Here is a 25,049-nt window from a genome sequence, read left to right on the forward strand (position 1 = left end):
AATACTAGGAAAATACTATTAAGTGTCTCTCCATCACTCTGAAGAAGAGTGGAGGGATTCTAAAGGTAAATGCTGATCATGTTATAGATGTGGGTGAAAGACGGTAAATCTCTGGTTTGATTTTTAATACCAAGAACCATTCCTATATGTAATGAGAAACACTCTCTCCACACACAAAAAAAACAACACTAATATTTTTACATAAATCTTTTTTCTTTTTTATCAGTACGGTCATGCATTGCTCAGTCATGGTTTATCTTAGATAAACCGGGTTTGGCTTAACCGCACAGGTTATCTTTGAACTGCACACCTGTTGGTACTTTAAAAAAGCTGGCAGGTGAGTGGAGATGAAGGGGCGCATGAGACGAGCCAGAGAAGGAAGGGGAATGTGTGTGTGTGTGTGTGTGTGTGTGTGTGTAATGCTGGCAGTAATTGTCCCTTTGGCTTCTTGCCTGGTTTGTAATGGCTGGTGCTTTTTAATGGCACCGCAGCAGGTTGAGCTGGTGAATGAGGACATACTGTTACTGTAAATATAATAAAACAGAGCAGACGATCTAAACAGGAGGCCTCTCTCGCAGTGCCCTTCAGTTTGAGCTGGCGGGGAGGGCATTGTTTCTTTCTTCCTCTGTGTTATGACTAGATATTAAGCTCTCAGGGTCTTTCACACACTCACACACAATCTCTTATGACTGCGCGTGTGAATATGAAAGCTCTTGAACATGTCTTCGAAAATGTTATTTAAAATTAATTACACCATAAACCAATTAAGTGTTTTATTTTTAAATAGTGATGTCTGACTCTTTTAACAATATAACTGGAAAGGATCTCGCTTGCATATGTCAGCTAATACTTGTTAAATTGCACCCTCTGGTGGTGATGGACTAGACTGCATGATTTAGACATTTGTTGTAATGCCAGATCAAACATGCTATCAGCATATTATGGAGCACCGCAAAAATAGATACTGGGGCCACATATTGAGAATTTGTTCCAATAACTTATTTATGGCCACGTTTTATGAAGTCATTCCATTGTTTTAGTTAAATCATTGCCACACCATAGGCTACTAATTCATTCCCTAAATTGTGGAAACGTTTTCCTAAATCATTGTTTTAAGCTAATTTTCATTTTTGGGTGAACTATCCCTTTAAGTTCAATTGTGGCCACGTTGACTAAAGCTATGTTTACACGGAAACGATCTGAAGAAAAAACGCAAAAGTGGCGTTGCGTTATGGGGGGGGAAATCTGCGTGCATATGGTGACACAAAAGTGTGTGAAATTCGATTGTAGTATACACTCCAGGCGGCTAGGTGGCAATGTGAAGCACTGCCACACAACAACACCACAAGTCCGCGCGTCTGCGTACAACCTTCCTTCTACTTCTCTCCCTAGTAGCGCAAAATCAGACTTTTGCGTTTTTACCCTTTAAGGCCATTGCACCGAGTCCGAAATTCGCATCCGAAATTTTCGCACGTTAAAAAATAAATACGACCTCACGTTATGTCAATCACGCTTGCACACTGCCTCCGAAACTTTCGTCCGTCAAAAAAAAAATCGAATCAGGTTCGAATTTCTGCGTTTTTCGCATCGGTAGCAAGCATTTTGAATGGTGTTTTGACAATTCAGAACCACCGAATCACGAAAGCATGAAAAAACGCATGCGATAATTTCGGACTCAGTGTGCAAGGGCCTTTAGACGGGAATGTGGCGGTGGAGCGTTTTTAAGATTTCCACTCTGGAGGGTGGTTTCACTTTTTTTGCGTTTTTAAACACCAAAAACGCAGTCGCCGTCAAAACAAAAGGCACATCTGATAAAATATTGTTACGTTTTCACCCGCAAGCGTTCTCGTGTAAACAGGGCCTAAGGGTAAGTTTACACAACAATGATGTACAAAAAACGGAAAAGATTTTCCCTTGCGTTTTTCGTGTAGATGACAACGTAGTCAAAACAACCCGATCACACGGATCCGCGAAAACGACGCAAAAACGCTGCATTATGCTGTCAGGCCAGTAGATGGCGATGTCACTTTGTAAAGAAACCTTATGCGCCTAGACTGAACACGTAACAGTGAAAACAGCCCCTAATTTGTTCCTTTGTTTTAATTTAGGGGCCGTTAACACGACAACATTTTCAACTGAAAACAGAAGACTTTTTATGTGTTTTCGCCATTCTTTTACACGACGATGGCGTTTTGGGTGCCTGAAAACGCAGACTTTTTAAAATTGGTTTCAAAGTGCAAGTTTTTAAAAACAGTAACTTTATTGTCTCAGATTAAACTACAAAAACATGAATTTGTGAAAACGGTGACATTATGTACAGTATTACATGTTCAGTCTATAGGCGCATATTATAGTGTTTCTAAATAAATAAATAAAACGTTCAACATAACAGCACAGTTCTGTAACACTTTTATCAATAATATACAGTATAATATGACATCACGGTATTCGTTTTTTGTGTGTTAACATTCTGGTACAGATTAAGCATTGATTATTGATTATTTTTTTGGTAGTGGTTTTTTTTTACACACATGCATTTTCGAGGTTGTAAACAAAACAAAGATTGTTGATTATTGGAGTATATAAAATACTATTTCAGTCTATGTCTACTTGCAGTTTCTTTGTAATTAATTGAGAAATTTACTGGCAATAACAGATTTTTTTGTTCTGTGGACAAAAAAAACCCCAATAAACATGACAAAATTCATCAGTATATTTAAAGAATGGCATTTGTCTCAAGACTGACAGCCACTTTCTGTCAGTGCCGTTGCGAAGCTCTTCAGCTTGTCGCATTTCTCCTGCAGAGGAGATCCAGCACCGCATTCAGACTCAGCCGGCCAGCGCTCGACCCACGTGTCTTTACCCAGCGTATACACATACCTGAGAGGGAAACCGTGAGCGAATAGTCAAATACAGACCCTAACATGTACATTTCCAGTGCTAATACGCTACTCACCTGTTGGACGTGCTCCCTGCTTGCCAAACATCAGCGATCGGCCCAATGATCAGATAGTCCTGACCCTCTCTCAAACCAAGCCCCGTCCTACAGCTCGCATGAGAGAGGAACATTCGTCTTTCCTTCTCGATCAGACCTTCTTCTGTCCCTACACAAACAGACATGTATGGAGGTACATGAGGCAGGTTAGATAAGACTCTACACTCTTAAAAATAACGGTTCTTTATTGGCATCTGTGATTCCGTGAACAACCTTTAACATCCATGGAAACTTTCCGTTATAGTGGAAAAGGGTTCTTAAAATGTTCTTAAAATCAAGATTTTGAATAGGTCCTCTTTAAGAGTGTAGTAGACGTACCCTCTTTGATAACTTGCACGATCTCCATCTCGTACTGGTCATAGTGACTCTGGCTGGCGCTGATCAGTTTGACCCTGTAGGCTGAAGAAAAGACGGTGAGAAGATGGTGACATCACGACGTGTTCCCCCCCAAAAAGAAACTTTTACCATGATGTAATCCATTGCACACAACATCCTTCCTGTCTTTCCCAAAAGAGTCTTCTTTCACTACACAACAGTCACCTATGAAAGGAAGTTTTAAAACTGGTTAAAGTTGAAAAGTTGATTGAAAACATAAAGATAGTCCTGCTGAACTGACCCTGTGAGCAGCGGCACACGTCGTCTTTGCAGATCTGATCGAGCTGCTGTTGGTCTTCAGGAGGAGAGTAGAATCTGCTACAACGCTTATCTGACAGAGCAAAGATCATAATCACGATCACACCGTTAGTTTCCTAATAAGTCATAACGAATTCTTAATAATCAATTTTTCACGTCTTGTGCGGGAATTTATTTTTTTGTCAAAGTTAAGATGGAGCTCTATAAGTACTGTACATGTAGTTAATTAATATTACTCAGTACGTATATGAGTAAGTACAATGTAACTACACCACCTTAAAATAAAGTGTAACCAAATGTGGTGCTCAAGTTAAAAGAAGCTCAACTTTTAACAAAAACTTTGTTATAGACAATTGTTTTTTCTTCATTCTTGCTAAAATGCATTCTGTGTGAATAGCAAGGCGTTTGAGTTATTCATGCCAGTAGCAGAAACAATGTGAGATGAGTTCAGTGGCCAAGTTTAATACTTAAAGGCACACTATGCAGTTTCCGTTTTTTGTCAAACAGCGACCCCTAGAGTCGCTGTGGAGTACTTGTATTTAACGTTACTGTCATAAATACCACTCAGGCAGAGCTGTCTCTGCACTCTTCTGACCGCGCTTTCTTCGTCAACTCTGCCATGATTCACGTCTGAAATGTGTGCTAGTGTCTTCCATAGAGGCTGCTTCGTATGTTGTTGATGTATGTGACGTCGTGCTGTAAAGCAAGTCGTGATTCTCACGAGATTTGACGGGGCGCCACCTCTCAAACTTGCATTGCTGGCTTTGCCTTTAACGGTGTAGATCAGAAGTATAACTTCACAAACCTTTGTGTGTACGAACCTTTGTTGTAGTACTGGTAAACTGTGACAGTGGAGGGCTGAAGGAGCCCCACTTTAAATTTCTGATGCAGCCTGAATGAGATCATGTCTGTCTCAGTACTGGACACCTGTCCGGGTCATTCATACAAAGACAAATATTCAATGTAGCCTTCATTTACATCATAGTAAACAAGTATGAACTGTAAGGGTGGTTGTTGGGTTACCTTAAACAAGTGAATTATGAGGGATCCTCTGTCACTCAGGTTGTCCACCACTTGGAAGTTGTTAATGTAGCGGTCTACTGAATTTTTAAGCTAAAAAAAATAAAAAATAAATCCTGACATTATCACTTCTATAACCTAATGATTTGCCTTCCTGCATACATTCTATGTAGGTAGCTGCCTACATAGTTAGCATCCTAACTGTCAAGGGGACAGATTTGAAGCGCTCCTCATAGTCAGAAACTGCGTGCAACACAAATAGACTCAACTCACAATTGATTCCAATAGAGTTAAGCGTTAGCATGTTGCTAAGCTAAAAACACAATACTCTTGGCATAAAAATACAAAGCACACACAAATATTGGGTAGAAAAGCCCACTGGTGTGTTGAATGAAAAAAATCATGATATTTTTAATCAACATCAATTTATTTTCATAATTTTTTTAACCATCTTGGATGTAGCTTGTCGCAATGCATTATGGGATTGCATTCTCCATGATAGATACATGTAATCCTGCCAAATTTGATCAAAGTTAGAGCTTTCATGTCTCCAAATGTTGTCTTGGTAGGCTACAACACAGCTAGCTACATGATTAGCTGTTATCGCTAATGTAATGCCACATTATGTCACGAGTTTGGTCTTACCAACTCTAAATCTGAGTTTTCAGGCTCAAAGCCAGTGGGCAGGCTGATGTCCAGAATAACCATCCTCACTTGGCGTCCCTCCAGAGCCCTTTGGGGGTGCAAAGCAGAGAATTGTGGGAACCACAATAATATGTCCTAGCAAAATATAAGATATCAAACTGCATACAAGCGCTCACCTCACGTGGATATTGAGTCTGTAGGACTTTTCTACATCCGGTGGGGTTTTTTCTAAAATGGACCAGAGAGCATCTTAATTAAAACTTGTCTGCTATATGTGTACAGTGTAAAAAAAAAAACAAGTTAGCTCTGGTTAGCAGAACTTTACCGTTAAAAAAAAACCGTTTACCGTTTTACAGATTTAATGTATATTTGCACAGTAAACAAATATTTCATTAACTGATATAATGCCAGGTAACACTTTATTTTAGTATTCTTATGCTGCCTTCACATGCTAATCAGAATTATCGTAAATACGAGTTTCCAAGTTAAAAATTGGACATGAGCGCACTCTCAAGTCGTATTTACCACTGGGAAGCTTGGCGATTATTTTGATACCCAAGTTTCATAAACTTAAAAGTAAAAAGTAGTGCATATTTACATATATGAATAATTATTTGAAGCATACTGATGTTTTATACACAGCAAAATAGCCTGTATTTTACCAAAATTTCAGAATTGCAAGCAAGCTGACTATAGATAGTGCAGTGGATGTTTATGGTTGTCAATAAATGGGACGCTAAATATAATTTTGGCTTTAATAAACAATTTCCAATAAATAGGCAAGAATAAACCTGGTGTCCTCCATGATTCCTGTTCTTTCCGACGCGACGAGCTTGTAAATACAACTTAAGAAGTGGGAAGATGGAAATTTCCGATAGCACGTGATGACAGCATTAATGCACGTCACTACATGTACTTAATATAGTAATACAATTAATTATGCATAATTAATTTAGACTTTTTATCTCAGAACAAAAAATTCAGCTCAATTGTGACTTCCCCCCACACACAATTCTGACTTTAGAACTCACAGTTGCGCATTTATATCTCACAGATATGAGAAATGTAAAAATTGTCAGAATTTTGAGATAAAACATTGCAATTATTTTTATTTTTCCATATAAACTGATTAGAGAACATACCATTGGTCTCAGCGATGGAGACGTCCAGCTGAAAGCCGTTACACGTACTGTTCTCGTACACATCAGGAAGCTGGTGGTACACAGTCACTACCTGAGACACATAAAATGCAACAGAGAAAAGATTGTGACTAAATTACGTCTTGGTTTTATTTTAATAATTCAATACTTTGGTGTAGATGTGGGCATTTAGCACCTCCAAAATTCCCTTGCCCTTCCCAGAAGCCACCACTGTAAATTCCTGGTCAAGAGGTACCTGCAAGAGATAATGAAGGTGAGTAACGTAGTTATTGTACAGGGCCTTTGTGTAGGAGAAGTTGAAGTCATGCAACCCTGGTGTAGTTCTTTTAATATAGCCTACGTTTAGCTTTTAACTTCTGCCAACTGGATTTAGGCTTCAAAATTCATATCTTTTTTCATTTATCTTGATGAACTAAACATGTGAGAAACATAAATGCTTGCTGGTCACCAAGCTTTTTTTCTGCGATAATCCAAAAGCCAATGGAAAAATCCTATTGGGTTTTTGTCGGGGGAACCAGGGGACAGGGAGAGCACTGTATGTTTGTGGGAGAGTGAAGGGAATCTGTGCTAGCTGATATATTTGTGCATATAATAACACCATATATATTTACAAAAACATACAGTATACAACCCCCACTGCAAATCAAGATTATTGGCAAAATTTACAGACTATCAGCTGTTTGCAATGAAAAAATCAAACAAAATTTAAATAGCTCAACACAAATGTTTCAAGTGGTTTCCCCAAATTCAACTGAAAATGACACTTTTAGTGACTTCTACAGTCTCTAAATTATTCAACCCCTGAATAGAATCCCTCACAACAGCACAAATCTGCAAAACAGTTGTTGTCTCAAGCACACCTGATGCAACTAATCAAGGGCTTCATTAGTTGGACCAGGTGTGCTTGAGCTAGAACACATGAAATATCTGAACTGGCTAGGTTTGTTGAGTGTCACGTTTGACTGCATGTTCGAAATCAAAAGAATGGTCCAAAAAGTTGAGAAGATATCGTCGCCCTTCACAAACAGGATACAAAAAGGTTGCGAAGGCACGAAATGTTTCTAGTGACACAGTTGGAAGCATAGTTCGCAAGTTCAAAGTTAAAGGAACAGTGGTTACACTGTCTTGGACGGGGCAGAAAAAGGAAGCTATCAACCGCTGCAACCAGATTTCTGGGAAGGCAGGTTCAGAAAAACCCTCGAGAGACTGCAAAAGACCTGCAGCAAGACTTGGTGGCAACAGGCACTGAGGTTTCAGCTTGCACAGCAAGGCAAGTAATAAACGCATGCAGTTTCCATGCCAGAACTCCAAGACCTACACCACTACTGACCCAAAATCACAAGAAAAGTTGGCTCCAATTTGCTCAAAAGCATATAAATAACCCACAGAGGTTCTGAGGTTCTGTTCTGTGGAGCGATGAGACAAAATTTACGGCTTTCTGAATCAGCGGTATGTCTGGAGGAAGAAGAATGAAGCATATGCTTAAAAGAACACTCTGCCTACAGTTAAGCATGGTGGTGCTCTGCGGCTGCTTTGTATCCTCTGGCACTGGAAACCTTTCTTGAACCCCATAGATTACCCCATAGAAAATCTCTGGTGGGATTTGAAGAAGGCTAGCAACACGCAAACCCAAGAATATCACTGAACTGGAGGCCGTTGCTCATGAGGAATGGGCTAAGATTCCTCAGAAATGCTGCCTCATTTGCAGCAGGTCATAACAGCAAAAGGGTGTTCTACTAAGTACTAAACATGCGTGCCATGAAGGGGTTGAATAATTTTTAGACTGCAGAAGTCATTAAAAGTTGCATTTTCAGTTGAATTTGGGGGAACCACACAACATTTGTTGTGTTGAGCTATAATTACTTTTGTTTGATTTGTCCATTGCAAACAGCTGAAAGGCTGTACATTTTGCCAATAAACATTTTGAATGAAACTGTAAAGGAGAGTTTGAAAGATATACTATCGCACCCGTGAAGATCGGGCCACGTAAGCAACTTCTGGATTGAAGGTCCAGCGTACGTCACTGCGACCGGGAACACTGAGCTGCACCAATAAATTGAGGTCAGTAGGAGGAGGGCTCTTCACGAGGTACTCAGACAGGGCCTGTAGCACTACCATAGTAGACTGATGGGAGAAAAACAGTCATTATATGAATAACCATGTACCTTAAATACAAATGTAAGACAATAAGTAAAGGTTTACACATGGTTTTTACCTGAGTAGAGCCGTACCCTCCCCCAATGCCACGCTTCTCGCTCAGCCATTGAAAGGGGGCGGCTGCTTCTTCCATGTGGCCACTTTTGATAAGCGCTAACAATGCGTAGCCTGTAGCTTCCAGTGTGAAGAAATAATTGTCAGAGTCAGGCCAGTGGGTACGATCTGTAGACAGAAAATAAAGAAAGATGAGAAAGACAAGCCCACACAAAGCAACATATTTTATATTTTTGTTTTCAAAAGCTATGTACCAGGTGAGGCTAATTTTAGCAACATGCTCTTCATGCAGCCGTGGTTGGAGACTGCTAAGGCGTAGCATGCTATAGCCGCTGTGTACGGCCTCGACAGCCGGGGGAAATGCTCTCTTATATAAATCGCTGCTTTCCTGGACTCGTCCTGCAATGATCGAACGTAGAAAATACAATTAGCATAATTGAATATTCAATTTCAGTTTTCTGGTTTGCCCGGAAGTACAACATGAATCAGTGTTGTACCTTTGTCTATTTACTTATATTTATATTCGTTTATTTGTATATATATACTTAAATACTACTTCAGTGTACTTCAGGAACTCAAGATGCTGAATAAGTGGGCGGTCACTGTTTCTGTTTTCTGATCCCTTCAGAATTGAGGGGAGTGTACATTTAATGGCATACTTTTTTTTTTTTGTAAAATCTGTATGAAGATGGCAAATATTTTCCTGAAAATGTCCAAATATTCTTAACTTCATTGTATTATCATTTTTGTACAATGTTATTTAATATTTTTTACTTAATTGTTTAATTAAATTAAATTATTTAATTCAGCTATTGTATTAATTATTATGATTGTATAATTTAATCTAGCTTTTGTACTAATTACACTAATTGTTCAATTTTGATATTTTTCTAATTATTTAATTCAGCTATTGTTGTAAGTATTTAATCTGGCTATTGTATTAATTATTTTTATTGTATAATTTAATTGAGCTTTTTTTTACTAATTATGAAATTTAGATATTTTTCTGTTTAATTCAGCTATTGTTTCAATAATGTAATTTAACTACTGTTTAATTCAGATGTTTTTATCCATGTTAAAGAGTGAGGTTACCTGTATGTCAAGGCCTGGCTCTTGGCAGGTAACAGCATTTTGTGCCTCTGCCAAAGCAATGAGCACGAATGCAGTCAGAGACACTCTGGATTCAGAGCCCCGCAGGCCTCCCTGCATCACAAAACATGTGTAAGCTAGTACTGTGAGAAAGCATTCAGATGACAGTGGCCGCCTTTTATAGATGATCATGAAACTAGTGCAATCACAGTTATAAATTCTCACCGTCATACTGGTGTCGTAGACAGGATTGTTCTCCTGAAAGGATCCATCTGGACGCTGTTTATTCTTGAGAAGGTACAGCAGAGGGCCACACAGATGCTTCTCACTGACACTGATAAACGAGTGTGCCATGGAGAACACCTTTACCACATATGCAGTGACCCTGAGACGGACATAACAAAGTCACATTAACTGTACAAGGAAACGTTCAATATAGTGCTATAGTTTAGTGCTAGCATGAATACCATGTGCTTGCGCCTTCTTTGGCGTAGGGAGGGTACGAGTCATCCGTTTTCCGATAATTAAGTTGATTTTCGTAACCTATAAATAAAAAAATAACAGAATATAAATAATTGATCTTAATCATATCTGAAAGAATGCAGTTCATCCCTGTTTGTCTCTCATTGCACCTCTTTGAATGTATTTGATGGCCTCTTCTCTGCGACTTACTCCCACAACGTCCCATTTTGCACTGCGGTCCAAGTAATGGGCTGCAATGAGGGGCAGTGTGATGGTGGCCAGGTTCTGCTCCACACACCCGCCGGGCATGCGGATCAGTGATGCCAGCGAGTCATCCTGAATGGAGTTATCAATGCTATCTGCCAGCAAATCACCTGAAAAAAAACACATACAGATCAGTACAAAACTGGGTCAAGAATTTCCCAGTTTAATTCATTCACATAAATGTCCATGATGTAATTGAGTGTTAATACCATTTCATAATATCATGAATATTGCTTAATAAAATGCCAAACCTCTGACATTGACAAATGTCTCCGGCAGAGATTTTGGTACAACGGCGTCCAGCTGCATCTTCTCCACCGCTATCATCTGTCTCCCAGCTGAGACGAAGGAAATATTTAATAATTTATTATAACAAAAATATATAAATGAAATCATATAATGAATAAATTGAAATGAACATATACATTTTAATAAAATAACGTATACTTTTCATGCATCAAGACCCATTTAAACTGTGTAAAACTTAAAAACTGAAGCGTGATATTATAAAGAAATCTTTTGAGTTATAGATAATTATACAATGTATATATCACACACACACACATATATATATATATATATATATCATTTTTATTTTTACGCACAAATTATGGGAGTCAATTCCGTTAAACTGGAAACAATCAGTGAAAGGTTTGCTCTATGAACGCAAAAACTGGGTACAATGAGATGGCATTATTCTACTCACCCTTCAGCCATCGAACATTGAGTGATAATATTTCAAAGTGATTTCTGACAAATGACAAACAGTAACTACTGTATTTACCTGCTTTAGAAACATTTATGAGACCTTATGATCTGAAATTATGTTTCAGTCTGTCTTTTTTGAGTGGAACTTCCCCAAACCGAAAGTGTCTCCCATAATCTAAAACGCAGTAGGGCTCATTAGGAAGAAAGTGGATATGGACAAAAGTATTTGGAACACACCTCTTTATTATTAAATTCAGGTGTTTCAGTCAGACCCATTGCTACAGGTGTATAAAATCAAGCACCTAGCCAAACATTTGTGAAAAAAATGTGTCGTTCTGAAGAGCTCAGTGGATTCAAGCATGGTACTGTGATTGGATGCCACCTTTAATTGGTCAGTCAATTAAATGTCATCCTTGCTAGATATTCTAAGACCCTTTTATATTGTGTAAAACTGCTACTGTAACAATGTTTAAAAAAGCGTGATTTTATTGTGTTATTGCATTGATCATGAATAATCTCATGATTTCCAACCAGTCTTACCACTGTCTCCTTTCTGAACGGGGTTCAACACAAAACTCCTCACTTTAATTGTCTGGATGCCTTCTACCTAAAACACAAGATATAGCAGCATATCCCAGACAGTTACTAAAAATGTGTACGAACATGTAACAAATATAAAATATGTTCAATATTACGCAGGATTTAGTAACTTACAACCACACGTAGATTCTTCCTCACTGCATCATCCCCCATGAAGGAGGCCGCAATGGCTGTGACCTGTAGGGGGAGCTCTCCCGTTTTGAGGGGGATGATAGTGTATGTAATGAGCTTGGAGGAGCTGGCCTGCACCGAAACCTGCTGTCTGTGGGGTCCGCTAAATGCCACACTACACATGTCCTCTGTCTTATCCAGGATCACCATTACCTGCAAACAGACGGTTGTTCAGGTCAGGTCACAGAGGCGATAGAGTGGGAGTGTGGTGATTGTTGGATGGTGGTGTGAATCTAACCTCCAGTTTTGAGTTCCTGTAGTTGTGGACCACAGCTTTGATTTGCACATGTTCATTTCTGGACACTGAGTGAGGCAACCTCAGGTCTATGAAGAACGGCTTCCACGCTCGCACGTTATAAGGTTCAGCTACACAGAAACCTGCGAGAGGTTCACAAACCAGGAATAATCTCATTCTCAGGGACATTGTCACATTCATTCTCAGAAATGTCTGATATGTAGCATGAAAAGCTAAATAATAATTATTAAAATATTCTCAGTTCATGATGAAATACTTGATATGTAGCATTAAAAGCTAAACAGTAAACGTGTTACATGTAGCATTAAAACGTAAATAATTATTGATAAATAATTCATAATTAATTTGACATGTAGCATTAAAAGTTAAATAACTATTAGTAGAATATTTGTAAATTATATGCAGAAATGTTTGACAGAATTAAAAGCTAAATAGTTATTAATAAAATACTCATAATAAATTGGCATATAGCATTAAAAGATAAAATAATTATTAAAATATGAATAATTCACATGCAGAAATGCTTTACATGTAGCATTAAAGCCTAAATAATTATTAATAAAATATCCTTAATTAATTTGACTTGTAGCATTAAAAGCTAAATAATAATTATCAAAATATCCATATGAAGAAATGCTTGACATGTAGCTTTAAAAGCTAAACAACTATTAATAAAAATATTTTTAATTCTTAATAAGAAATGCTTGGCACGTAGCATTAAAAGCGAAATAATACTTTTTTAAATATTCATAATTTGTATGCAGAAATGCTTGGCATGTAGCATTAAAAGCTAAACATTATTATATTCATAGTTCATATGCAAAAACGCTTGATATGTTATGTAGCATTAAAAGCTAAATGATAATAATCATTATTATTAATAATATATCCATAATTCATATGCAGAAATGCTTGTCTTGTAGTATTAAAAGCGAAATATTAATTATTAATATATTCCAAATTCATGTGCAGAAATGGCTCATTAAAATCTAATAAAAAAGATCATAATTCATATCTTTTCATTGTAATTATTCAGCTATCACTATGGCAGATCTAAAACCATATAAAGGAGCTCTGCCCAGACAAACAGATGATCTTCAGCCGAGATCAGGACTCTTTACCCTTCTCAGGCGAGGCACTGACGGCCAGAAACCCCCACTGAGTGATACTGTCAGGAAGAACCGTGTCCACTGAAAACACAGCCAGCCTGGAATAACAAACACTTCATCAGTGAACATGATAAAAGTGGGACTTCTTCACTGAGTCTAAGTCAAACTCTTACCCATCAGACTTGGGTACGCTGGGCAGTCTGATGTCAGTCCACAGCCACGACTCGAAGAACTTGGTGCGCACGTAAATGTCTTCTATGTCAGCTAAATCATCTTCATCGAACTCTTGCTCCTCCTCCTCCTCCTCCTCCACCACCTCCACCACCACCTCCTCTTTCATCCTTTCAACATGACTGTCCTTGCTTGCTGACACATCAAATCTATGGAAGGAAGATTCGAGGACGACAGATCGGGATACCTCAACACGATCTGAATAGATAAAATAATCCAAGGCACGTCCACTATTAAGCGTAGGTAAAATAAGGCGGCCGATGGTGGGTGCAGGGGGGGTGGTGATGGTGGTGGGTGTAGGGGTGGTGGTGGGTGTAGGGGTGGTCGTCGGGGGCCTGGTAACGACACCAAGCTCCTCCCCTCTGTACTGTGCACAACAGTGGAGGAAAGCTAACACGCAGCTCCAGTCCTCGGTGATGTAGAGGGAGCGGCGGTAGCACGAATAGGGCATGGGAATCTCCCGCATGCCGTCCACACAACATCTCTGCAGGAACTCGTCAGAATATACCTTCTCTGAGAGAAAAGAACGTGTTAAGGCAGGGCGCATTAGCTCGACTCGCTCATTTTGGCACTTTCATATCTCCGCTTCTCTAACAAACTGTAAAATATCAAACTTTTAAAAGTTTTCTGATGCACAGCGACTCACCCAGCTGCTCTCTGAGCTGCAGTTTGGCAGCAGAACGTCTTCTTCTAGATTTACTGGAGCAATCTGTTCCAAACAAACCAAAAGAAATACACTCTTAAAAATAACAGTTCTTTATTGGCATCTATGGTTCCGTGAAGAACCTTTAACATCCATGGAACCTTTCCATTCCACAAAAGGTTCTTGACGGTGGAAAAAGGTTCTTTAAAATGTTCTTCACACTAAGAAAAAAATGGTTTTAAGAACTGACCACTGAAAGGTTCTTTGGGAACCAAAAATGGTCCTTCTATGGCTTCGCTGTGAAACCATGGCGAATGGGACATGGATGCTGAAGGTTAAGATCACCCTAGAGAGCATCTCAACGTAATACCAATGATATTTGATATTATTGCCATAATGTTACTTTGCCATTAACCTGCAATACATTACAGTGTTAAAGTCCCCCTGTAGTCAATAGCCGCTTTCCGACCGGAGGAACCTTTTCACAGTTCCTAGAACTATTGGCTAAAGTACCCGGATGTCGGCGTGTTCGCACCGCAGGAACTAGGAACGATTTTAGTTCTAGGAACTCCATTTGTAGGAACTAATTTGGGTCCTACTTCAGAGTAGGGTCTAAACCAGCACTATAGGAACTATCCGTGACGTTAGTGTACGCTGATTGACCGAACGCACGCGGAACACCAGCACCCGCCATTTTTAAAACAGCTAGAATGTAAACACACAGATTATAGCCTATATATTTACTCCATAAACTAACTATACAAACATGGAAAACAGTGATAGATGGGTCTCTAAACCTTCATGCTGAAGAGAAAATCCAACGCAACTTTGAGGGGACCAAGTCAAACATGATTGTTTATCTGCCCAGCTAGCAACACTGGACATCAACCACACAGCATAGGCTAATAACCTTTTTTCACATACTGTCTACTTTTATAACAGTTCTATCTAATAACATATTAAACAGTACTGTTAGACAGATCGCTAACTAATAAACACAGAGAATGCGAGCATTGTTTGCTCTGGCGTTCTCAGCGCCGCCAAAATAAAGGTTCGTCGCGCCGTCAAAATAAAAGTCAGCGTGCTTGCGTCACTCCCTTACCCCTCCTACCAGTTCCTATGGCCACTTGGCCAGTGCGAACGCAAACAGCGAAACCGAGTTTGGGGGAGAGTAGTTCTTAGAACTGTTTAGAAGTGGACAGTTCCTAGAACTAAGTTCCTATAACTACTTGGTCGGAAAGCGGCTAATAATTATCCTTTAAAACGTATCTTTGATCACCAAAATAACATATTTGAACGTTTTTTTTTTTCAAAATTCTTCATGCCTTAAAATGGCTTGAATGTAACTCTACACCCTTGCTTCATTTCGATGAATATGCAAATGAGCCCCGCCTCCACTCACTCACACCAGCTCAGATATCTACTCGTTGACAATCACACGCTGACCTGATTGGTAACAAGATAGTTTGTGACGTCAGAAACACCAGCGATTTCAAACCGTGTTTTTGGTTCACTGGAGCCAATGTTTAATGTATATGTTTAAACAACATTAAAAACTTGATTTTCACCACAGGGGGACTTTAACCATAGGCACGTTTTTTGAAAGGCTGCATAACAACTTTTTTCTAAAAATGGGATATATGTGTCCTGTATTTTTGATTAGACATTTGGTTGCACTTTATTTTACTGTACATGGACTTATGTGTAAAGTGTACCTTAGAAAGTAGAAAGTACAGGTTAATATAAGGTAACTACATTGTTTAAGGTTAGTACCTAGTTATTATACAGTTATTGCAATTACTATAATAAGTACATAGTATGTACATGGGGAACAGGACTGTAAAATAGTTTAGAAATTAAAAGTTTGCCATTTTTGTGCAATTTTGTGTTGTTGCCATCCTCATTATCTTTGCCTAATTCTGAAGCTTTGGACTTGTTTTATAAATATAACCGTTCAATGTCAGTAGTATTTGAAAGAAAGTTATACTTTAATTCATCAAGGAAGCATTTAATTGATCAAAAGTGACAGTTAATACATTTAAAATGCTACAAAAGATTAATATTTCATTAATACAAAAATGTATTATAAAAAAAGGACAAAATATTAAGCAACACTGATAATAATAATAAATGTTTCTTGAGCGTCAAAACCGTATATTAGAATGATTTCTGAAGGATCATGTGATACTGAAGACTGGAGTAATGATGCTGAAAATTCAGCTTTGATCACAGGAATAAATTACATTTTACAACATATTCAAAAACTAGTTATTTTAAATTGTAAAAATATTTCACAATATTACTGTTTTACTGTATTTTTGATCAAATGAACGCAGCTGTGATGACCATAAGAGACTTCTTTTAAAAAACTTTAAATATGTTCTCATCTTTGAATGGTAGTGTAATGACATTTATTCTAGTCCAATTGATTAGATGTTAATGCTGTGTGTGTGAAGGACCTTTTTTGTAGTCAGTGGATCTTCCTGTGCTGGAATAAAACATCAGTCCTGCATCACTGAAAACACCGATATTATTCTCGCCTCCTCCTGAGGTGCAGCCCATATCGCCCTGTCCCACCACCTCCCACACCTGAATGAAAGAGTCATGAGTATCAATGAGGCCCTGGAGAAGGTTCTGGAGAGTACAGTGAAAATAACGTCGTCACTCACCTTCTTCTGCGTCAGGCGGTTTTTACTCAACAGAAAGATGGCGTTATCCACCGCAACCAGGCTGACCTTTGCTCCCGGGTCACCTTTCACTTCAAATTTAAAGCTGCTGCCTGGTGAGTAGTGATTAAGTTTTTCTCCCTCCAGTGATCCTACACTGAGCTAATACAATCATAAAAACACTCAAATAAAATAAATAAACGAATGTAAGCCACTATTATGGCATTAAACTTATATGGCCTTTTTTTGTGACAAAGTAACCTCTTAAAGGTGCACTGTGTAATTTTTAGCGGCATCTAGTGGTGAGGTTGCAAATTGCAACCAACAGAAGTTACGGTGGCCGACAGGAAAAGATTTTGTAGCCAGTTAAATAATGAGGTTCCCTTTCAGTCGGGTAACGTTCGACTTAGTTGATCGTACAGACTGTATGGGATAACGCCTAGTGAGCCCGATCACTCTGATTACTCTTAAAATCAAGCCAACAAGCTTTGGCAGGTGCGTAATCAACGGCCCCGCCTTACCCTGCGGGTATAAACACGGAAGTGGATGCACCTACCAGTTGTCTTTCGCTTTCGGAGCTGATCGGTTCATTCTGATGGTCTCTGATCGAGCGACTATACAACGAGTGTGCCGGTGTTCTTTTGGAAGACTCTCCTGGTGTCGGTGTTTACAGCAGTTGCAGCGGTGGTCGCGAGCTACGTCCAAGGTGCACCGTGTCCACTTGGGTTAAGAGTCCCTCCATCTGGAGCGTGTGCTCTTTCCTAAGCGTCGACATGGGTGCCTCGCTGAACAGATATTGTGTTAGGGGTTGGGCGACATTACACTAATGTGTACTGAACTCATGGCTTAGTAGGCTTCTTCATTGAAGTCAGCCTCACTTAGCCTTAGTTTAGTGTCGGCTTGCTACGCCATTCCCCTCCTATGGACTGGATAAGTGCGTAAATTTACTCTGGTGAGTTCTACGGAACCCTATTGAGTTCCTCCGAGCCCCCTGTCGGTAGTAGACGTGGCGGAGCGTCTGATACTAGTCCTATCACTTGTATGCTTGTGAAACTTGTGTTAGGTGGGGCCAATACGTTGCGATCCCTACGGTGATCCCGTATGTGTATTTCTCTACGGCATGCTTCCTACGGTAAGCTCGTATCTTCCTTCGGCAGAGTCACCTCTGCCGTAATTGACAGTAGTGGCGTGTTAGAGGATCCCATACAGTCGGTACGATCGACTAAGTCGAACGTTACCCGACTGAAAGGGAACGTCTCGGTTACCAGTGTAACCCTCGTTCCCTGAAGGAGGGAACGGAGACTTAGTCCTAGGGCTGGGCGATATATCGATATAAAAAATATATCGATATATTTTGAAATGCGATATGGAATTAGACCATATCGCATATATCGATATATATTTCAAATTTTCAAATAGTCCGCCCCTCCTTCCACTCTGCGCGCGTGTTTAGAGCATGTTATGTTATGAGAGGCGAATCATGACTACTTCAGAAAACCCAGCACAATAGGAACTAACAGGCAGTGACATAAGTGTACGCTGAAATAAAGTTTTTCACCTCAGAAACACGGACTTTCTTGTCCTGTCAGCCGTTATCCTGTGCTCGGAGCGCACACTCTTCAATTGCACGCGCAAATGCGGCGGCGCGCGCGCTGTGTATCGCTTCACTGTAGGCTATATAAAGTGCAAAAGAAACTATACGAGCATGCAACGCCGTTACGTTGTAAAATACACGAAATAAAAGTAATGCAGGTATGATTTTAATTCTATTCACCTGAGCAGTTTCCATGTTTCATTAACAGTTATTGTTAATATTGTGTATTCACCATGGTAACTGTCTTTTACTTTATTTTTCTTTGTGTTATTTTTTATATTTTTAAATGACTGTAGTGGCTCATGCCACATTGTATTAACAAAAACTAGTTTGGGACTGCTATTTAATAGCTTTAGCATAGCCCTACTGTTTATTTATTAGTAGCCTACTAGTCTTTACTAGTCATATTTTTACAATTTATGTTAAGTAAAGGGGGACAGTACTTGTGTGTGTGTGTGTGTGTGTGTGTTAACAAATTTGTGTAAACGTGTTATAATTTGCCTATATATATGTAGGCTATATATAAGCAAATTATAACATGTTTACACAAAATTTGTTTATATATATTCAATGTAAACTTTGATAATCATAATTAATAAATCACAATTACAATTCCAAGGGAATAATTGGCAATTATGATTTTTGTCATAATCGGTGCAGCCCTAAGGTAAAGAAACCTGTTTATAATTTATTAATTTGATTTTGCAACTGTTCACTGAAATAGCCGGTTTCAATAAAACTACTTGTGACGTCATGTTTGGCTTTGACTGAACATTTGCTCTCACTTTGCAGAAAAAATATCGGGATATATATCGTATATCGATATTCAGCCTAAATATATCGGGATATGACTTTTGGTCCATATCGCCCAGCCCTACTTAGTCCCCTTGCCACTTCTACTGGACCACCGCTGACTGGGGCACGATCTGCTCCTCAGCTAAAAACAACTGGTAGGTGCATCCACTTCCGTGTTTATACCCGCAGGGTAAGGCGGGGCGTTGATTACGCACCTGCCAAAGCTTGTTGGCTTGATTTTAAGAGTAATCAGAGTGATCGGGCTCACTAGGCGTTATCCCATACAGTCGGTACGATCGACTAAGTCTCCGTTCCCTCCTTCAGGGAACGAGGGTTACATTGGTAACCGACACGTTTCTATACAAAGAAAAAATAAGAAATTAGGTTTACATAATTATTCAGTAAAACAATATGTTATTGCGAACATTATTGTTACTTGTTCATCATTGTGTTAGTATTTTATTCGCTGACTTTAGCTAGCTTCTTTGCATGAAGAACAACATAGTGACGAAACGCGTTTGTCCGTTTGGGGCTCCTGTAGAAACATGTCGATGTAAGGAGCCGCGGTGTATGTTGATAGAAATGGCTCATTCTAAGGTAATAAAAACATAACGGTTCATTAAGTAAGTTCTGTTTACACCACTGACAACATAGTTATGTATATGATATTGCATTTCTGTCAACAGATCCTCCTAAATATTACACAATGCACCTTTAAGTGGTTTAAAAGCCAGAAGCAGAATCACTTACATTATTGAAAAATAGGCGTAAAGTGCTAGAATCATGCAATGTTAATAATTTCTTATGGACGCCACATGAACTCACCGAACCTACACACCGGTCCTCCACATCAACAAACACAGAGTCTGCCACCACTTCCGCATTAAATTTCCATGGCAAAATGTAGTACGCCACAATCCGAAAGGCAGGTAGCATTTCTGTGGTAACCAGCAGAGGAATGTTTATGACAGCCAGGTCTTTGACATTCATTCTCTCAGCATGGATTATATTTCCTTTGTTTAACACCTATAGAAACAATTGTAGGTGTAATCAATACCAAGATTGCAGTCATTTTCATCCCAAAATGCCCCAAGTGTCATACTCACGGCATACGTCAGATGCTCCACAAACTTTTTTTGATTTGGTGGGGATTTGATGTACGCTTCGACGTTGAGTCTGTCGCCCACCACCACTCGACTGAGACCCACTGAGATATGCAGGAAGTTCCTGAAGCCGGTATAAGGGGAATATGGCTCCACATGCACTTCTAAAACAGCCTGCTGTTCTGGTTTCAGTGAAGGATTCGCTGTCTCCACCTACACATGAATATGTCAATCATGACAACTCTCTGGGTAGTTTTGACAGGTTAATAAATATGGCAATGTTAATGTATTTTGTCATGGTGGACTAGATCTGCTACGCTGCTTCAGAGGAGGTATGGACTTGCTTCTTCTAATAGATACACAAACACGCAGCTGTGAGCAAGCAAGATATGCTGCTACTGCTGCATAAATAGACATGCATAAATCTAGGCAGGTGGAGCTGGGGGAGGTGGAGGGGTTCAAAGGAACTCTGATAGCGCACTGCAGGACTAGCTTACAGCAAACACTGAACCAGACTATTTAAATGTTGATGAGCAAGCAATATCATTGGCTGCAGGATCAGCAGAGGCCAATCGGCTTGTGCCATGCAGTAATGATGTGACAGCTTGCAGATTGCATGTAAAGGACTTATCCTATGCCCTGTGTGTATATATATATTTACACATTCAGCTTACAGTTAAATACAATTTGTATATGTTTCTATTGTGCGTGTATGTTTTTTCTGTGAGTGACTTACTTTCAGTATCTGTGATTTACCAAATGAGCTGGCCGTGTTAGGCATGTTGATGTAGACTTGGATGATGCCGCTGTGAACACTGATTGGGCTTTCAAGAAAGCTGATTTTAACAGGAATATTAGGGGCTGGAGAGCCGTCATGGTTACTCACTGCAACCTAAGCAACAAAATACAAACTAATTTGTAATAATGCTACTGTCATGTGCTAAAATCACCAATCCTATCATAAAATCAGATTAAAGGGATAGTTCACCCAAAAATGACAATTTTGTCATCATTTACTCAGCGCCTAATATCTTTTTAGAAGGAAGCTAAACAAATATATAAAAAAGGCAAAATTGACAAAAACACATAATATTACTAAAACTAAAAAAAAAACAAAAAAAAACATGAAAATATAAAAATAAAACCTTTTCAAAATAATAATAGACACCATATTGCTTGTATTATGTATAAATAGTTTTTTTTTTTTTAGTAGGCCTACTGTATATATATATATAAAAAACGTATATATATGTATGTGTGTGTGTGTGTGTGTATATATATATATATTATATATACACTATATTTTTGTAAAAAAAATAAAATAAATTAGAAATGCCTTGGGAATTAACTGAAATGAAAGAAGTTAACTAAAATGACTAAAACTGAAATAACAATAAATTAAAGCCAAATATAAATGTTTTTTTAATCTACAAGAAATGACAAATGCACATAGCAAAACTACTAAAACTTAAATTAAAACATAAAAATGAAAACTAACTCAAAATATTAACAAATACTCTAAATAATACTAAAAATTAAAGTTCTTTTTAGAGCCTGACAGCCTGTGTTCACCGTCCAGGGTAAGGAACAGAGCAGCTTGGGCATTCTGCTCAATCAAACAGGCATGAAATGAAGGGTGAACTATCCCTTAGAGCAGTAAACGTCGCAACAGAAAGCAAATTACCTTCATGCCAAATGGCAGGCCATGTTTGAAATACTTTGGTGTGTCCCTGATGGACAGCATGTAGGGTGATATTACTATTTTAATGCCGGATATCTCTGCTTCCACAAGGTCGCTACCTGAGAAGAAAGTCTTAAGACGTAAGAGTGTTTTCAGAGAGGAAAACTCAGAGGCAAACGCTGATATTTACTGATTTCCCCACCTGAGCTGGTCATTACTGACGCTTTGACGTACACAGAAGACCCCACTAGGCTGTTTGTGTCAGGATAGACCCTCTTTATCTCCTCCATAGTCAAACTAACAATTCCTCCTTTCAGCTGCAGTTTATAAAACATAGATTACAAAAGTCTCTTTCTACAAAGCTGATTTAATGTTTAAGTTTTTCTTGTTTAACCACTTACATCATTCAGTTGCTTCATAGATGTGAGTCTCTTCTTCTCACCATTTATTTCAATACCAAACAGCACATATGCAACACCTTGCACTGGTTCACCATAAAGATACCTGGAAGAAATATACACAGTGACCACAAGGTTTTTGGACACTTATGAATGTTGAATTCAATACGTCACTGTTCAAAAATCTGGGATCAGTAAGATTTTGTAATGCTTTTGAAAAAAGTATCTTATTCTCGCCAAGGCTGCATTTATTCAATAAAAAATATGGTAAAACATTGTGAAATATTACAACAATTTAAAATAACTTTTATATTTGAATCTATTTATATATTAAAATAGATTTATTTATAAAAGATTTATTTATTCCTATGATGGCAACGCTGAATTTTCAGCATCATAACTCTGAATGTCTTCAGTGTCACATGATCCTTCAAAAATCATTCTAATATGCGGATTTGCAGCTCAAAAAACATTTATTATCAGTGTTGAAAACAGTTGTGCTGCTGAATATTTTTGCGGAAACCGTGATTCAAAGCAAAGATAACTGACCCCAAATTGTTTAACGGTAGAACATATATAAAAGTGATTCACACACCTGGCTGTTATTTCTACTTCCAGCTTATCTGCATCTAGACCGAGGTGGGACGTCTTTGGAGTCAAAGTGACATTGAACGCTGGGAGCACTTGGGAGCAAGAAGAAATGGCGTTAACCCACCGACAGAGGGAAATAAATAAGAATCTGAAGATTATATGAATTGCTTACCATATTTCTTTACTTCAAACTCTCTGCTGAAAATGTTCTCTTTTCCCTGATCAAACTTTGCAACAACTTTCCACTTGCCCTCTCTGGAAAATCAAAAAGATCAGAAGCTACATGAGCACAGGGTAAATCAAAATGTATTATATTAATATATATTATTAAATATAAATTACATTATTTTATGATCTTAAATTTTAATTAAATATCTATATATATAAATATAGATTATTACATTTAAACACAAACTATACTAATTGTGTAATTATACTATATAAATGAACAGTTCTATATGCATACTTGACTACAGTGGAGAGGAGGTAGGTGTCAGATAGTATCCCATCTATTGCTTTGGCTCTGGAAATACCATGTACTGCAATACCATCTGGATTCTGAAACATGAGCCAATTGAGCCATAAAACATTGTTGCAGAAAAATAAACTGTTGCCTTGCAAACTGTATTGACGCTTATGTCAATGCCAGCGACAATCACCTGAATCTCAAGAGATATGGTTCTTTCAGAAGCACGGAATTCTGAATCAGATACAAAAGCCCTGGAACGCACTGGAAAATTCCGGAATGATCAAGGAAAACAAAAAAAGGATTGAACAATGCACTAATAAAAGGTATTATCAATGTGCTCAACAGCATGTGAGAGCTGACCTGCATCTCCAGGGTTGTAAACAGGTTTATCAGTCTGAATGAAGATGTGTCCAGTGCGGAACGACACTGCTATTACTCTTTCTGCACGATGGAAGTGGCCGAACTGAGCAACCAGCTTCACATATTTCTTTTTTCCATCTGGACGTAGCACATCTGGATCAATCTGGCAAAAGACCGTATTTTATTACATTTAGGTTCAGCATGCAACATGAGCAATGTCTCAAACAAGATAGAACTTTAACCAACCAAGTTTAAACCAACCAAGATCAAATACATTCATACATAAATGGTCTTGAGGGCGCTGTAGTTGTTGTCTGACTTGAGGATAACTGAGTCCTGCCAATAGACAGTTACGGAGACTGGATAGTCATAGACCTGGATATTGACTTTTAGTTCCCGGGACAGATTCTGACCCTCTAGCAAGATGTTCTGTTTTGTTCCAGGCCTTATCTTTGCTGGAGCTAGAATAGAAAACCTAAACCAAAACATACACATCCAAGCACACATAACTTCGATGGGAAACATGTTTTCAATTTTCAAATTAAGATATATTTTAAATGATTTTGTTTTTGTGGTAAAATAAGTCACAAATGTCAAAGTGGTCTGACCTAAAAGAAAAGAAATTGAATAGCCTGACGTTCAAAAAGAATATTTATAAACTAAAAAAAGAAAAGAAGTGTGTTACAGTGTGTGTTAACCAACTCAGGTCAGAAGACAGTTGTGTAACAGTTACTTACGTCGGAGACGGGTCAATAACCGGCTCACTGTCAACACAGAACACACTCACTTACAGATAAAGCCTACTTGATTTTACATACAACAAAAATCAATACTGAGAATTTTATATCCATGAAAGTTTTTCAAAAAATTATCTCAGAAGCACAAAATACACAACACAACACACAAAAAAAGATATAGACTACATACGGTATTCGCATATTAGGTCCCCAAACTGTCCTCTTGCTGTTCAATTGACAAGATAAACACACTTTAAATCAACTTCGTCAAGACAAGGAGAACATTTACACATTATTAAACGTTATTAATATAATATTAAACGCACTGTCTTTGAGAGGAAGCCTGGCCATCGGAGATGTGACAGAGCAAAGTCGTCCATAACAGCAGTGGAAGGAGCATATCGTCCTTAGGACTGAGTGACGACTCATAAAATGTCCGAAACATCAACGAGAGAGCT

General features: G+C 38.5%; 1 protein-coding gene across 1 annotated transcript; it reads right to left on the reverse strand.

Annotated features, from left to right (window-relative positions):
- Positions 1 to 2,397: 2,397 nt before the first annotated feature.
- On the reverse strand, positions 2,398 to 25,031 carry c3b.2 (complement component c3b, tandem duplicate 2). Its single transcript, XM_084416943.1, has 42 exons — positions 24,918 to 25,031; positions 24,782 to 24,817; positions 24,592 to 24,618; positions 24,137 to 24,329; positions 23,855 to 24,017; positions 23,685 to 23,755; positions 23,492 to 23,583; positions 23,198 to 23,280; positions 23,030 to 23,117; positions 22,438 to 22,540; positions 22,239 to 22,353; positions 22,040 to 22,155; positions 21,092 to 21,247; positions 20,359 to 20,568; positions 20,078 to 20,278; positions 16,867 to 17,025; positions 16,657 to 16,786; positions 14,201 to 14,263; positions 13,497 to 14,067; positions 13,336 to 13,421; positions 12,197 to 12,336; positions 11,902 to 12,111; positions 11,728 to 11,794; positions 10,731 to 10,817; positions 10,386 to 10,589; positions 10,221 to 10,296; positions 9,979 to 10,138; positions 9,757 to 9,867; positions 8,919 to 9,063; positions 8,669 to 8,832; positions 8,422 to 8,577; positions 6,629 to 6,688; positions 6,436 to 6,526; positions 5,470 to 5,521; positions 5,294 to 5,381; positions 4,652 to 4,741; positions 4,450 to 4,555; positions 3,612 to 3,701; positions 3,461 to 3,535; positions 3,314 to 3,394; positions 2,957 to 3,104; positions 2,398 to 2,880 (listed from the first exon to the last, which is right to left on the reverse strand). The coding sequence occupies exons 1-42, from the start codon at positions 24,989 to 24,991 to the stop codon at positions 2,736 to 2,738; spliced, it is 5,283 nt and encodes a 1,760-aa protein (XP_084273069.1). The 5' UTR covers positions 24,992 to 25,031; the 3' UTR covers positions 2,398 to 2,735.
- Between the last annotated feature and the right edge of the window lie 18 nt (positions 25,032 to 25,049).

This window comes from Rutilus rutilus, assembly GCF_951802725.1.
Source record: "Rutilus rutilus genome assembly, chromosome: 8".
Classification (NCBI taxonomy): Eukaryota; Metazoa; Chordata; class Actinopteri; order Cypriniformes; family Leuciscidae; genus Rutilus; species Rutilus rutilus.

Bases quoted from the DNA above. Each gene is read 5' to 3' on its own strand.
- c3b.2 (XM_084416943.1), bottom strand. From the start codon at position 24,991: ATGCTCCTTCCACTGCTGTTATGGACGACTTTGCTCTGTCACATCTCC. The intron at 17,026-20,077 runs GTGAGTTCATGT...TGATTGTATTAG, and splicing joins AGGACCGGTGTGTAGGTTCG to CTCAGTGTAGGATCACTGGA. The intron at 8,833-8,918 runs GTACATAGCTTT...TTCTGTCTACAG, and splicing joins GCTAAAATTAGCCTCACCTG to ATCGTACCCACTGGCCTGAC.